We start from the raw sequence: 17,048 nt of genomic DNA on the forward strand, positions 1-17,048 counted from the left end.
TGTTGTAGTCCGCTGTATAGAAAACTGTGGTTTCCATAGTTTCCCCACAGCAGCAGACGCAGAAAATGACGTCCGCTGGCGCATCATAAACACGTCGGATAGTGAAAGTGCATTCGGATTCTCTAAAGTACCGCAGTCTCTTCTCCTAAGTCCTTTTGAATTCTCCTATCCACTATCCCTTAACCCCGTGACGTTTCACTCAGAGGTCAAGGAATAGACGATAGGGTTAGAATTTAGGAGCTGATTTTTAAACTATCCGACTGCAGCCCTGTAGTGAGGCGTCCTAAAACCAGGAAGTAAGCTGCGCATGGCTTCCCTCCACAAAAAAGCAACGAGATTTCTCCATAGGATTTGAGAAAATAGCTCAAAATAAGATCTGTGGGAAACGTAGCTGTTAGATAAATGTACGTTTTGTTCAGCCGGATAATATCCACATGTCTACCCTACTTTTATCATTTTCGAATCAAAAATCTATTGATTAGATTAGATTTATGATAGACTTTTGAAACTACAAGAAGATAAGGAGGACTTTTACAAAAAAGTAATAGAGATTTTTGTCCAGAAGGATAGGCAAATGGACTTAATCTTCAAGTCAAGGTAAGACTGCAATTTTATTGAAAATGGGATCTTACTAAGAGAGAACAATTCAATATTGAAATGATACAATTACATTTTTGTGGGTATCCTTCTGTTGAACTGTCTGTTTAAAAGTAATTGAAGCATCAGACAAAAAAAGCTTTTGAAAATAATATTATATTTTGATTTAATATATTTGTAAACTTGAAGAGTCAGTGCCAGTGCCTCACCAGCCATGAACCTCTCTGCAGAAGCTTATATATAGACATCTGCGTTTTTTGTGCCCCACCACTTTTGTACATATAGAAACGCCACTTATACTATTATGTTAAGAAAGCTTAATTAAATATCTGCCACAACATAAGTAACCAGATCAAAGTAAAATTACGTAGCCTATAGTCCGCGGCACTGTGAGTGCAGACGTCGATGCGTCCCATTATTATTCATATCACATCATATCACATGCATCATAATGTATCATATCTCCTTATCTGAGTCAGCCGAGCCGTATCTGGCTGTGCAACACTCAGTGTCACATACTGTATGCAGAAATATTATTTTAAGCAACACATTAAGTTGACAAAACACTCGAGTCAAATGTAATTAAAGTCAGATCCACTCGTGTCTTAGACGGGGCAGTGATATCATAAACCTGTTAATGTACGCATTCAAACACTTGTTCTTTTACCAGCTGTATTCACCTTGCAGGTGCAGCTATGTGGCTTTTATCCTGGATAAAGTGTTTAAGTCATGGATGTTTAAAGTTGAACTTCTTCATATTTGACTAATATTATAGTTGACTTTTCATTCAGGAAGTATGACGCTGCGCTGTCAGTGCGCTTCTCCATGTTTGTGATTGGTCGAATGCTCCAGATACCACCCCTTTTATGTGAACGCGCACCTAACTAGATCGGACACGGCTGAGCGAACGAGTTGATAGCCAGCGTTGTAGGACAGTTTAGCGAGAGCGGCTTTGTTTTGGATTAAGTCAACCAGATAAAACATATCCAGGATAGGTTGAACTAGATTTGTAGTATACCCCCCTGGTTAGCCGCTAAGCATAAGTTACCATGGAGATCTAGCCTGCTAAAAAGATGCATCCCCAACAAGTGTATTATGTTGTTACATCGTTTCAGATGTGATGGTTCAGTTGTGCTCTTGATAAGCCATTAAAACAGTAAAAACACGTTCAGTTTCCTTTTGCTTTTTTGTGTCTCCTGTTCACCAAAACATACCCATCTGTGATGGAAAAAGAAAGTAATCCAAAAGTAATCTAAAAGTAATCTGATTACGTTACTTTTTTAAGACACGTAACTGTAACTGTATTCGGATTACTTTCAGAGCCATGTAATCAGTAATCAGTAACTTATTACATTTACAAAGTAACCCTCCCAACCCTGCAAACAAACTAACAACAACAAACTAACAAACGAGATCTCGCTAAACGGTCCTACGACTCTGGTTATCAACTCAGTAAATCAAGCCAAGGTTTCTCTCTCCAGCTAAGAGCGCGTTCACGTGAAAGGGGCGGGGTTAGCAACATTTGACCAATCACAAACAGGGACAAGTGTACTGACAGCGCAGCCATACTTCATTAATGAAAAGTAAACTAATAATAGGCAAATATGAACTTTGAACATCCATGATTTAAACATATAATCCAGGATACAAGCCACATAGTTGCACCTGCAAGGTGAATACAGAACAACTGGTTAACAAATAAATAAACTACCGAGTGTTTGAAAGCGTACAACAGTTTTATGATATCACTGCCCCATCTAAGACACGAGTGGATCTGACTTTAATTAGTTGAGTGTTTCGTCACCTTAATGTGTTGCTTAAAATAATACTTCTGCATACAGTATGTGACACTGTAACGGCCCGTCCACACTACAGCTTCGACAGCTTCAAAAAGCTCCACACTAAACAATATGAAATTACAATGTCAGACTTGGACTAATATTAAAGCACAAGTGCCACAGAACATCATGCGTTTTAGAGTAAATCCGCCTAGATATATATGGGGGTTATACCCTATCTTTATTCAAGAGCGTGATCTTTACATTTGAGAGCATAATTTCACGATTATGTATTTATTTCCCTCAAACCCTGTCCTCGCACTCAAACAGTGCCTGCGCTTAGATTTGCTCTGCTTCTGCTCAAACTGTACGCTTGCACTCAGATATATTGCTGCTTGCACAGATTTCCCGTGTTCCAGCTTAAAACCTTCTCCTCGCTGTTTCTGTGCGCTTGTCAAATGTCTGCTCTCAGATTTCTGCTGTGCGCTTGGATTTTTTGTGTCAAAATCCCTCAACCAATAGGAGGCCAGGGGCCTGTACTACGAAGCTGGTTCAACCTAACCAGGGGGGTATACTACGAATCTAGTTCAACCTATCCTGGATATGTTTTGAGTTATCCGGTTGACTTAATCCAAAACAAAGCCGCTCTCGCTAAACTGTCCTACAACGCTGGCTATCAACTCGTTCGCTCAAGCCAGCCGTGTCCTATCTAGTTAGGTGCACGTTCACATGAAAGGGTATATGGAGCATTCGACCAATCACAAACATGGAGAAGCGTACTGACAGCGCAGCGTCATACTTCCTGAATGAAAAGTCAACTATAATATTAGTCAAATATGAAGAAGTTAAACTTTAAACATCCATGACTTAAACACTTTATCCAGGATCAAAGCCACATAGCTGCACCTGCAAGGTGAATACAGCTGGCAAAAGTGTTTGAATGCGTACATTAACAGGTTTATGATATCACTGCCCCGTCCAAGACACGAGTGGATCTGACTTTAATTACATTTGACTCGAGTGTTTCGTCAACTTAATGTGTTGCTTAAAATAATACTTATGCATACAGTATGTGATACTGTGAGTGTTGCACATCCAGATACGGCTCAGCTGACTCAGATAAGGAAATATGATACATTATGATGTGATCTGAATGATAATGGGACACATTGACGTCTGCAATCACAGTGCCGCTGACTGTAGGCTACGTAATGTTACTTTGATCCGGTTACTTATGTTGTGGCAGATATTTAATTAAGCTTTCTTAACATAGCCTAATAGTATAATAGTTATAATAGTCAGATTGCTCTGAAGATGGGAGGTGATGTTCTATTCATTTTCACGTTCACACAGTCAGTAGGCTTGTTTGAGACACATTGCGGCTCGCCTCGAAAGTAGACGAGAGTAGCCGATCGCAGCCGGGGGAGGTGTCAAAAAGCTCGTCTTAAGTCGGACAGCTCGGACTCGGAGTCGGCTTGACTGGCTGGGTTTGCAATGGCGGAAATTGCGTTGGCGTTTTTCGTTGCAGATGAAGTGGATGCAATAGAAATCCCACATGTATTGTATGGAGAATGTAATTTGATTTAATCTTGCCATTTTAAATGATGTATTCAATAAATAAGGTTAAACCAAATCATTACATTACAATAGATTTTATTTTAATGATTTGGTTTAACTTAAAGAGAAACTTTATTGTTATTGCACATATTACAGGTACTGAGACAACGAAATGCAGTTTAGCTTCTAACCAGGTGCAACAAGCAGTGAAGTGGAAAGTAATGTACACAATCTACAGAATAACATATAGAATGAATTGAATGATGAATAAACAGTGGGGTATGAATACACTAGCAGCCTGTGAGCAGTATGAACACTGTGTATGAATATGCTAAGATATATAAAGTATGAAAACGGTAAGCAGTATAGTATAAAATATATAGATATTAATTTCATGATGATAAACATTGTGGAACAATGATGAAAAATGGGAATGGATGTGGCGACGTAAAACTGACACAAAACAACAACAAACTTTTGCCAGCCAATTGGAGAGTTTCATCAGCAGCACGTGGTAAAAACCACCAATGAGCGCTCAGCTCGAGATACCAGCGAGCCGTTTCCCATCAAGCATTTCGCTTCCGCAGCTCGTGGAGAGCAACTGCGCCAACTCGCCTCGCCTTGCTCTCAAGGCTGCGGGCGTCTTTGTCCCGCGAGATTTCAAAGTCTCATGTGGGCGAGCCTCCAGAGCAAGTCGGACAAAATGACTAACCATCATGCAACGCACTAGCAAGACGTTGATCGCAACTGCGCAGGTCTTGCTTGTCTCAAACAAGCCTAGTGATTTTGGCCGGCCGCCTTTCCTGCAAAGGCAGTTTAAACTGTATTTCCTCCGCACACTGAGCTCTGATTGGTCAGCAGACGTGGTGCTTTCGCTGAGTTGATCTCTTATCCTGGAACCTATCCTGCTTCGGAGCACAGACTGGGTTCCAGGATAAGTCACCATGGAGATCTAGCCCGCTAAAAAGTGAACCAGCTTCGTAGTACCGGAAATCCCAGAAGTTATATTGCTAAATTAAAATCCTGCTTCCTGCTACCCCCCTGCTGTCAGACAATCAGCTGTGCAGGGTCATCACAAACGGACGTCGCTTCTTGTGACGCTCCGGAGGAAAGGACGTCCCATTGCTCTTAAAACCTGCTTAAAACTCATTTCCCTGCTTCTCGTGGTTTCCTTGCGTCTCTCCATGCTTCCCTGGTGGGAGGGACTAGTGGCAGGGAACCGACGCAAGTGAGGGACGCAAGGAATCCATTTAACCGAAGTGAAACGCAGCCCAACACCTGTAATGACGGATGAATGACGGATAAATTAACATTAAATAATTAGTTACGTTGGGTTTTTAGCACCTGGCTGATAGGGGCACAAGGTTTATTATTACTTTAATTAATATGTGTATTGATTTTATGTGGTGTTATTTCGTAGTTTTGCAGAGTTTTGAGTCCATGCTTTTGAATTAGCAAAACTGCTATATTAGCCTAGCCTACGTTTATAAATGCAAGAAATTGAGATGTTTTATCTATGAGATGGTGGCTAATGATTGTGTTTTCTTTCTTGTCTTAGCTCTTACGTTGGTACGTTGATACTTAATGTATACATGCAAGGGTGTACAATAAAAGGATACCATCAGTTCGAGAGTATGACCATTATTCAGCTGGGGACGCTACAAACAGTAATAGGGTCCTGTCCAGTGGCGTAACTAACGACGGTGCAGCCGGTGCAACGCACCGGGGCCCAGAGCCGGCCAGGGGCCCATGCAACAACAAAAAAACCGAGCGAACCGTTGAATCAACCTGAACTATTTACACACGGCATCTATTGCACGTCTGTCCGTCCTGGGAGAGGGATCCCTCCTCTGTTGCTCTCCCTGAGGTTTCTCCCATTTTCCCCCTTTAAACTGTAGGTTTTCTGTGGAAGTTTTTCCTTGTACGATGTGAGGGTCTAAGGACAGAGGGTGTCGTATTGTCATACTGATATTCTGTACAAACTGTGAAGTCCACTGAGACAAATGTAACATTTGTGATATTGGGCTATATAAATAAACATTGATAGATTGATACTGTACTGTAGCTAGCAGCAGCAAGTTCGGCAGCATTATAAAAAATGTAATAGCTTGCATTTATAATGTACAGCAAACCAAATCACAAGAGCAGCGCTCAAAAGAGAAAGGACAAGACAGAACAAGGAGATGTAACAGCTAAACTGACAAAATTAGACAATTTCTTTTGTCATACATCGTCCTCGAAATCGAGCGCTAACGTTAGCAATGTTGACGTGCAGCCGGAGCCGGAGACTAACGATAGCTCACCTGCCTCACCACCATCATTGCCATCTAGCTCCACAAGTGAAGCTGTATCCGTGGCTGTGCAATCTTCTTCTCCAGCCTGCCAGGAGGAGTGGCTGGATTTGGCTGTGGTCCAACAGTTCCTCCAAGGGCCCCAACCGATAGGGGGCTCTATGGCGCTACTGAGACCCCCAACACCAAGATCAAAACCTATATTATAGCAACCGGTCTATGTAGGCCTACCGGCCCATTCCCCAGAGACAAACATCAAGGAAACAGGTTTAATCCTCTTCTTAGTTCGCTGTGCCGTTGTCAGGCTGTGGTGGTCTGAGGCCAGGGCAGGCTGTTTTTGATAGCCTATACATGTGTCCCTTCGTGGCCACGCACTGTATGTCCATGCGTGTGTGAGCGCATCAGCGTGCGCTTATGTTTGGGGCGATGGGGGGTGGGCCCAAAACAATATTTGCACCGGGGCCAATCACAACCTTGTTACGCCACTGGTCCTGTCTAAAGTGATAAATCATTTTGTATCTATAAAAAAAATCAAAATGACATCATACGTCATGAACCATTTTTGGATTCATCCTAAAGTGTCTTGAGACCCATTCAATACATTTTAAGTGTAGTGCTGTCTCCCTCCCAGTGGTGTAAAGTAACTAAGATGTACTCTAGTACTGTACACTTTTTGGGTATTTCAATGTTTTGCTACTTTGTACTTCTACTCCACCTCAATTCAGAGGTAAATATGGTACTTTTACTCCACTACACTACATGTATTTAATATTTCTACTTACTTTGCTGATTTGGATTGATAATATAAAATATAATCAATACTGAAATAAGTTTCAACAGAATATTCTTACCCTTGTTTTTATTTCTACTTTTACAAAAGTACAACAACTGAATTCCTCTTCCACCACTGCTCCCTCTGAACTACTATTTGATTAGGACAAAGCAATAGGTTTTTTTTGCCCTCTTTTTTAATTATTGTATGTTTGGTTGAATACAATATTGCCATAGTAAATTATTAAACCAAGTATTCTAAATAAACTGGTCTTAATAGTTAATAGCTTACATCTGGTAATACTTTTTGGGCAGTTTCCATTGTTGAACTTCTTACAGCATCAATAACACATTGAGTCAAATACCAGAACATAATACTCATCTTTGAATTCTCATCATGACGGAAGTTGTTTTTGAGCATACTGTAAGACCTCTCATCTCTTGTGGTTTCTGTGTTTATTGACGCTCGCTGGTTCTTTTATATTGGCTTGGAAATTATATGCTTTTAAGTATTTTGGTCTTCTGTTTTTCTTCTGATGTTTCACTTAAAGAGATGACTTACCTTCTCAGAAATGTTAATTACTTATGTTTCATTTCCTGCCTTTACTGATCACACACTATAGAGTTACATGGAGGAAGAGACTCTCGAACGCCCTCCTGTGTTGAGGTGGCAGTGTTGTTTCAAATTAAACTAAGCCTAGACTTTTTTTTAAACCGTTCATTTGACAATATTACTATAGACACTACTGTGAAATGTTACAAACTGTATCGAGTACATTTATATTTAACCGTGGAAGAGTCATTCAACATGCTAACATTTGAATGGTGATCTAAATTAAAGTTGTTTTTGTAGGGGCTTTCTTGTCTTTTTCAAAAGATATTGTCCTGTTTCCGAAACCTCTGGTGGTCATAACTGTAACTCGTCTGAAATAACAGCGCCCTTATGGTGAAGGCAAGATTTCATCAAAACCAATTTATTATGGATTCAAGTTCTTTACATATATGTATGAACAACACTTATGAAGTTGTTGGCCATTACAATCTTGTATCTCAGTATCCCCCCAACAATGCTCATTAAATAAGTATTTTAAATATGATTTATGATATATATATATATATATATATGGACAGTATTGCAAATAAATTAACTGAATACTGAATTATTATTATCAACAAACACAGAGATGTAAACTCTTTGTAAAACAATAAGTAAAGTATAACATAACAGTAGATGGATAAGAAATGACTATTGATAATCAGAATCGTATTATGTAGACTATAACCATTTTGCTGTGTTGCATGTTAAAGGCTATCTTTTGGAGTTATGAACACTCACCGCCATGAATCTTGTAATTCTGATATCTATTCATGATTCTGCGGGCTACACCATCAGTCATTGCTGCATTTCATACAAATTGAGTAAACTGTGAGGAAGGTGACTCAGCAGGAACATCTTCAGCAACAGACCGTCTTCAGGGCCTGAAGCTACCAAGGTCAGCCATATCAGGAGAGAGAGCTGCCAATCATAGATCTGCTAAAGCCTCGAGGAGGATATTTCCATCTCAAGCTTCGACACCCGTGACCCTGTGTGGGTCGTGAGTGGAGACGGGAGGCCACAGGGGGGTGTTATTCCTAACAACAGCTGTGTATCATCCAGCCTGACAAAATACTTAGACAATCAATGTATGCCCTGCAGTGGACAAGAGGCATGTGGGCTGCTTATCAGTTTAAGCTGAGAGGTTTCAATTACTTCAACGTTATGCAGATGTCTAAAGCTGAATATGTGGTCTAGTAATGATTGTAGCCTTTACTTCTGAATGTGCAAGCCTTAGGACCTAATACTTAATCTTGACCATGTCTTTCTTTTTTTGTTATAAATGTCTACATTAGATAATATTGAGTAATAGCTATTAACGTTAATTGTGTTGTTGTAGAATCGATGCATGGCAGAATTAAAAATGTTTTATTAGTTTGAAGGTGCCTCTCTTTGAGCCATGTACAATTATTTGATTTCCCACTGTTTCAATTGATAGAGCAAAAAAAGAGAATGACATCAAGATTCAATATTAAACAATTAAACGTGCTTTTAATACATTTGCTGCAAAAATCAATCAGCGCATTGTTGCCCTCTTTTGGATTTGACGCATCACTACATCAACAATGAACAGCTTTTCAAGGGCAAAGATAAACCCCGCCTCTTTGAATTTGATTGGTTTGGATTATAATTCTCGCAGGTTCATTGGACACTCAAAATCACGTATAGGGAAGTGTGAAGGAGGAAAACGTAGCCGGTGAGAAACGTGGGTTAACTCTTCTACATTTGTAGCTTCTGTCGCTGTTATATACCGTTATACATTTGTTATTAGTTTTATGTCTGCGTTTAGAATCAAGATGAAGTGTTCTCCCTAAATTCACTGCCTTTGAATGCGCTCTGTTGGCAGCTTATAGACCAAGAAGCTAACATTAGCTGCTATGCTATCCACTGTGTCTCAAGAGTCACACAGCTCAGCCAGCTGTCAACACGGGTGAAAAGTTACTGGCTCCAGTTTGAGGTCGTTTCAATGCATCATTATTGGTTATTGTAGGTTGCTGTATTGCTCCGTTAATGGTATTGATGTGCACCAAATTATATTGTAATGTTATTGGCCGTTTAATTGTTAGACTACAATGTGTTTTCTATATGTTGAGTGAAAGAATAGTAAGTGTTCTAGATGCACAATTAGCTTTGTTCTAATTGTGCATCCCTTCCGTTAAGATGATGTTTCCCATAGCGTTCCTCTCCATGATTAGAGTTAGGGTAATGTTAGGGTCAGGTAAAGCATTTCATAAAAACAGTAGTTGAGGATAGGGATATGGTTTTTGGTTCAGATTTAGTCGGATAACACAACAGTCTATGATATGGACAGGGTAACAGTTTTCATAAAGCATCTGATTTTGTGTTTTTAGGTTGGTCTGTTATAACACCACTAGGTGGTGCACGAGATCTTATAATAAGACACACTAAAGTTCAACACAGGCAACCTTTAAGCACAGACACCTCAGCTTAAGTCTAGACATTGTTAATCAATGCCATTACCTGATAAAGAAGTAATTGGAATGGATAATTTAAAGTGACAGAATTGACTGACATTCATCAGATAAGACCAACCTTTGTTTTACATACTGTGTCATTTGCAATATAATTGTGGGAACATTTAAATCCTTTTGAATGTAAATGTTAGAATAAGGCAGACACATCATGCTTGTGCAGGGACCTACCAACATGAGACAATTACTTTACCCTAAAGGCATTACCTTTTGGTGTCTTTAATTCAAAAGGTCACTCATAACATACATTTTGCGAAATCTCTCGAATTATTATGTTGCCATGTTTTGGTATTTTCACATGTGTAATGCTCTCAGCTTCTAAATCGATTTGTTGCTCCCCATTTTGTGTGTTTGTTTCCTACAGTTTTCACCTGAATGATGGCTGCCTCGACAAAACTGTCATCTTTCCGTCTGCCTCCCTTGCCCACCATAGGCGAGATCATAAAGCTGTACAACCTGCGAGCTGAGAAACAGCTCTCGCAGAACTTCCTGTTGGACTTGAGGCTCACCGGTAAGTCTGCCTCACTCTTGCTTTCTCTTTCTTCCGCTCTATCTGCAGTGCACCAATACCTAGTCACTCCTGTTCTTTGTTACCATGTCTGCACTGAGGGCACAATGGTGTGGGTTTTTTTTCCAACGCACTTGATTGCACAGCTCCACATAGCCTTGTTTCAAGGCATTGGAATCGACAGGCTTTGCTGTAGGGGCAAGGTTGAGTAGATCTCTTTCTAATGTGAATGGAGTCAGTTGTTTACAGCCCTTGCAGAGCTTCAGCCTTAATATAATTATCAGTGATGCAGTGCAGGTCTGATCTGCTCTCTTGTCCTTGGACAAGGTGACTCTTAGATTAATGCACCTCATCTTCATCTCATAGAGGCAGACAGTTATTGTAACATCACACACTATTAATCTCAATTTAGATACCCGTGATGAAGATATTTGATAGAGGAGTATCGTTTAATTTATATGATGCATGAGTTTAACTACAATGCAATCACAGAGTTTCTGCAAAAATATTGATGAAATGCACAATTGAGTTGGTCATCTATCTCCATCTTTTTAGACAAAATAGTGCGTCAGGCGGGCTGTTTGAGGGACGCCCATGTGTGCGAGGTGGGTCCGGGCCCTGGTGGTCTCACCCGCTCCATCCTTAACGCCGGAGCGACAGACGTGCTCGTGGTGGAAAAGGATACACGCTTCATCTCGGGGCTGAAGGTAAATTGAGCAGCCACAATGACACGGGCGTATGCACAATGTCATTAAGGTCATTATGTCACTAAGCAGAACAATCTGGAACTCCTTCACCTGTCAGCTTCTTGAGAAAAGTCGATCTGTTCTCAACTGCAGCGTCGTTAGCCTCCCGCAGAGTGACTGATTAGTTTTTCCCAACACCTTTTCATTTTTCTCATTCAATGTCACATCTTTTTCTACAGCTGTTGTCTGAGGCAGCTCCAGGGAGGGTGAGGATTGTCCATGGGGACATTCTCACCTACAGAATGGACCGGGGATTCCCAGACACCATCTCTAAGCCATGGGATGGAGGTGAGAATGTGAAAATATAAAAGCTATCACGTGGTCATGTGTTGTAAATCCGAAGGAACTTAACTGTGTGTTTCTGGCTCCATAGATCCTCCAAACCTTCACATCATAGGGAATCTCCCCTTCAACGTCTCCACCCCCCTCATCATCAAGTGGCTGGAGAACATAGCCAATAGAACGGGGCCCTTCGCCTTCGGTCGCACTCAACTCACTCTCACCTTTCAGAAAGAGGTCGCAGAGGTACGTAAACACTGGCATGTTTCAGTTTTCAAGGTGTATGTGGGGATGCTGCTGATATGTCCAGCTGCCAAGATTCTGTCATGATATACTTTATAATGTGCAAAATCTGCAAGCTACTCGATGCTTTTATTTGCTCCTCTGCTGTGCAATCACCACCGTTTTGAAAATGTTTTGTACTTATTTTGCTATTGTCATGATTAAATCTGGATTTCATGATCCATATTTAATCAAAATTTGTGTTTTTATCATTCAGGCCAATCAAATCATTCAGAGCTTTTCTATTATGACGCATTCAAAATAATGAATAAACACTTGTTCCAGTTTTTGGTCTTTATGTAATATTTTTCTAGACGTGTTTGCTTAACCGTAAAAGTAAGGCTGATATTTCAAATAGATTTATTTTGTTCCTTATTGACTAGGACCCTACTCAAATTGGCTGAATATTCATTTAAATAACAGATCAGTTACAATACCAATATTGGTTGGATTATGAAAGAGATTCTGGGAGAACTAATGCTGTAAATTGCACAAATACACATTATTGTTAAAGTTGAGTTCAGAGATTTAGAGATATTCTACCCCAATTTTTCCCATCTAAATATGACTTTGCTTTTGTCCAGTTCTTCTCTAGCTTCATAGTTTCAAAACCAAATATCTTCCTTCAGGCGTGGCTGTGCCACAAAGGACACAGCTCCCAGCGTGTTTTAATTAAACAGTGGTTTGCTTGTTCCTTACGTAGCCAAATCTATATAAAAAAAAGGATTTAATTGATATCTGATCATTCAAATGAAGATCGACTTAGAATCAGATAATCCTTTTTTCATTAAACCCAGTCCTAACTGAAAGCAACATTACATGAAAACGACAACTAACCCAGTCTTAATAAATGTGCATCTCTGCTAATGTGTGTTGGTTGTTCTCTTCATCCAGAGGTTGACAGCCAGCACAGGCAGCAAACAGAGGAGTCGCCTGTCCATCATGGCTCAGTATCTCTGCACCGTCCACAACTGCTTCACCATCCCTGGACGGGCCTTCGTCCCTAAACCAAAGGTAGGATTTCACTCTAAATGAAACTCCACCCTTTCTAATAAATAAAGCAATGTGTTCAACCTTTAGTCGCAGTATTGAAACAGTTTCTGTTGGAACAACATGGGCAGATGGACACATTACTATTTTACAGATCCTACCCTGCTGTAGGATAAAAGTGGGTTCTCTCACAGCTTTTTCTTTCTCATCTCGTCCCATGCTCCCGTCAGAGTCCCTCATCATGTCACCATCACTCATCCTTCTCTTGCTTTGAGGCGCCATTAAGACATCAGTGTTGTCTTTGTTCAGTCTTTGGACCCTTTCTAGTTTGTAATGATGCCTGGTGGGTATTGGAGTTGTGGGCACAATCACACAGCGCCTTGTAATGAGGGCCTAGTTCTTTTTTGGGAACAATTTCTCTCTCTTCATGTGTGTTTGTATCAGTGGTGAAAGCAAGACACCCACTCTTATGTAACATGTGAATGCAAAGGATTTTATTTTCTGCCGGGTTAAGGATTTATATGACTAAGGGGCGCATTAAGGGAATATAAGTACTGCTGCAAATGTTGAAATATCAGTGTTGGCCTATGGTCCGCTCCTTTTGAGAGAGATTACAAACAACTCTTCAAAGAGACTCCGGAGCTCTCTTACATCTTTGTTACAAATGAAAACGTGTTTTCCTTTTCCCAAATTAAAGGATAGGTGTTAGGTAGATGTCAGAGAAGGACTGTTGGTCCCTTGAAGATGTGATGGCTCTTTAGGAGACCCTCTGTTGGTAAATATTTTATCTCCTGTGTGGAGTAAAAACGCAGTGAATGGGACCATTGCTGATTGTTCATTCTCTTAGAAGAGATGGCTCCCAATGATTATTTCATCACACTCAGTAGGGATCGGAACAATTAATCGAATATTCGAAATTATTCAGGTATTCGAATAATTATTCATGTATTCGCATATGAGTTATGAATATTTGTATACATTTTTTTTTTTTTTTTTTTTGGGAGTGATGCCTAAGTTGATTACATATTATCAAATTGAATAATTCAATTCAACACGACAGTGCCATGGCTAAATGTATTTGTTGACATCTAAAGGTGTGTTTTGCTCCGCTCACCGGTCCCTCACAGCGGGCAGAGCTGCAGGTGCTGATCTCTCTCTCTCGCGTCCGGTTATACTTCACTCGTGTTTATGTCCGAATCCATCAGATCTAGTTAGTTCTAGCCAATGATACGGCTGCTGCCCCTCCCTACACGCAGATCACGCAGACTCGAACCTCATCTTATGCCCAAATGTGGCGCAAATGCCCTCTGCAGCCGTTGCGAGGTTCCGGCGCTAACGGTTCATGAGCGTGCTCCCCCGCCCCCTGTCAACACTGGCGACAAATGAGTGGCCAGCCTAAACAACAATAAGCGCTGCTTGGCAACCTCCGTTCCAGCTGAGAGGGTCTTCTCTACAGCTGGCCTGATTGTGAATCGCCTCCGCACATGAAAGCTGTAGGCCTATAGCTGTCAAACTGTGATCACCAGTTCAATACATTTGACAAATTCGACTTGGTTTCTACACTTATTTAAACATGTATGTATTTATTTCCAAAAATTATTGGAAAAAAATTGGATTAAAAAAAAAAAAATTCAGATTACCCAATTTTTGTTTTATAGGATATGTACATTTCGGTTAACCGGTTAACGCTTTTTTTGGGTGGTCGAATATACATTTGCTTTCAAATTCCCATCCGGATGCCTTTTTGGGCTTTTTCCTCTCACTCTCCAATGTCTTGCATGTCAAACTTGAGCTAAATGGAGTTCTGCATGCTGGACCGTGCTGGAAATGTTAGCATGCAGGTGGTATGTGCTGTATAAACATGAACAGAGAGGACGCACTGCAGATGAATCAGCGCCTCCCACATGCGCTCACACAGGCCAGCTCCCCCCACTAAATGCTTTAATGGGCACAGGGTCAGATTTATATCATTAGGAGAGATGATGGCCGTTTGATGAGCAGGCTTCTGCTGCTGGTGTCCTATAAAAGATCACACGGCACACGGACCATATTAATGCTATCGTACCCTCCACATTGTGCAGGTCCCTTTTTAACTAGAATGTCGTGTGTTATAATTCATAAAAAGCTTTATGGCATGACATTATTCACTGGTGCACACCAGAGTAATTACGCAAAATTGCGTGAACAATGACTGATTTACGGGAAAACATCAAAGGCTAGCAGAAGCGGGATTTCAGGTTGTGGCATACAGGAATAAAGACTTCTAAAGCAGTGGGTTGTCTAAAAGCTGATTTATATGATGCATTAACAGATATAGAAAATACAGCCCTTTGTCTTCTTAGCTAACTTTTGTCTTTTAGTAAGGAATATATGAAATACAGAAGAATATTTTCATTCTCTGAATGCCTAATGGCACTAGTGAAAGTGAAAATTGCAAATGGGAAGAAGTTAATTATAATGGAGGAGTAACACCAGCTAATATAAAAGATCTCGCCCTCTATCTTCCTTCCTCTGTCTCTCTCGGTTACTACAGCATGTGTGACTGTGACTCATACCTATAGCCAATACATCGGCTCAGTGATCTAATTATTGGTATTATCTTCTTCCCACTGAAGCTCTGGGATCTCTGATTGTGTTAATGAGGGGGGATGTGTTCAATTGAAGCACAACTGGCCATTGTCTCTGTCTGCCATCGGCATGTCTTTATAATGACTAAACCTGAGGCTCTCTGATCAGCTGTGAGTGAGGGGGTGAATCATGGCACATGATAATTCTGTGCAGAAATCTACTGTAGATGCCCCTGGTTGGTTATAGGGATGGGAATTTGAAAGCAAATGTATATTCGAATATTCGACCCCCCAAAAAACGGTTAACCGGTTAACCGAAATGTACATATCCTATAAAAAAAAAAAATCCCAATTTTTTTTTTTTACATTTTTTTTCAAGATTTTTTTAGAAATACATACATGTTCAAATAAGTGTAGAAACCAAGTCGATTTTGTCAAATGTATTGAACTGGTGATCACAGTTTGACAGCTATAGGCCTACAGCTTTCATGTGTGGAGGCGATTCACAATCAGGCCAGCTGTAGAGAAGACCCTCTCAGCAGGAACGGAGGTTGCGGGTATAGCAAGGTATAGCATGTATATATAAGTTTAATTTGGCATAGTTTGACCTCAACACCGCACTCACTAACCTGGTCGAAGTATTTCCACACATTACTCCTTTTTGACGCCATGTCTGTTGTGTAGGACTCTTCTTAGAGTGTAAATAATTACCGGAATATGACTGGTAAAATGTTGAATACCGGCAAAACTAAATCTCTCCAGTCAAAATGTCTATGTACTTTGCCGCCACACATGGTTGCCAAGAACCGCTTATTGTTGTTTAGGCTGGCCACTCATGTGTCGCGAGTGTTGACAGGGGGCGGGGGAGCACGCTCAACTGTTAGCGCCGGAACCTCGCAACGGCTGCGGAGCTCATTTGCGCCACATTTGTGCCTAAGATGAGGTTTGAGTCTGCGTGATCTGCGTGTAGGGAGGGGCAGCAGCCGTATCATTGGCTAGAACTAGCTAGATCTGATGGATTTGGACATAAACGTGAGTGAAGTATAACCGGACGCGAGAGAGAGAGATCAGCACCTGCAGCTCTGCCCGCTGTGAGGGGCCGGTGAGCGGAGCAAAACACACCTTTAGACGTCACCTAACACATTTAGCTATGGCACTGTCGTATATAAATACATTGAATTATTCAATTTGATAATAGGTAATCAACTTAGGCATCACTCCCAAAAAAAAAAATTTATAAAAAAAAAAAAATGTAATAAAAATATTCATAACTCATATTCGAATACATGAATAATTATTCGAATACCTGAATCATTTCGAATATTCGATTAATCGTTCCCATCCCTAGTTGGTTAGCTGTTTTAGCTTTCCTACCCCCACATTCCTAACGGCAAATACAATAGACAGCAGCAGGTGCAATGCTACACATATGGCAGTAAGTGGAGTGTGAACAAACATTTGAAGTGGTTTTAATGCTGTGTAATCACACAAACAGCGGGTCACAGAGAGCCACATGAAAAGCAATGAAACTACTGAACCGTTCACAATACCAATGATTAGAAATGGCTCCAGTTGAAGGCTTGGAGGGGTGGCGG

General features: G+C 40.6%; 1 protein-coding gene across 3 annotated transcripts in view; it reads left to right on the forward strand.

Moving 5' to 3' along the window:
- Nucleotides 1-521: 521 nt before the first annotated feature.
- The window catches only part of tfb1m (transcription factor B1, mitochondrial), a 39,683-nt gene continuing 23,156 nt past the window's right edge, over nt 522-17,048 (forward strand). Inside the window, exons 1-6 of one of the 3 annotated variants that reach the window (XM_071207168.1) lie at nt 522-597; nt 10,446-10,592; nt 11,145-11,296; nt 11,515-11,623; nt 11,709-11,860; nt 12,791-12,910. In XM_071207168.1, the coding sequence (XP_071063269.1) occupies nt 10,457-10,592; nt 11,145-11,296; nt 11,515-11,623; nt 11,709-11,860; nt 12,791-12,910 (669 nt within the window). In that variant the 5' untranslated portion in view covers nt 522-597; nt 10,446-10,456. Of the gene's footprint in view, nt 598-9,215; nt 9,295-10,445; nt 10,593-11,144; nt 11,297-11,514; nt 11,624-11,708; nt 11,861-12,790; nt 12,911-17,048 lie in introns of those variants that run through there. The other 2 variants (XM_034111535.1, XM_034111536.1) reach the window with 2 other exon arrangements.

The sequence above is a fragment of the Pseudochaenichthys georgianus genome, chromosome 22 (genome assembly GCF_902827115.2).
Source record: "Pseudochaenichthys georgianus chromosome 22, fPseGeo1.2, whole genome shotgun sequence".
NCBI lineage: Eukaryota > Metazoa > Chordata > Actinopteri > Perciformes > Channichthyidae > Pseudochaenichthys > Pseudochaenichthys georgianus.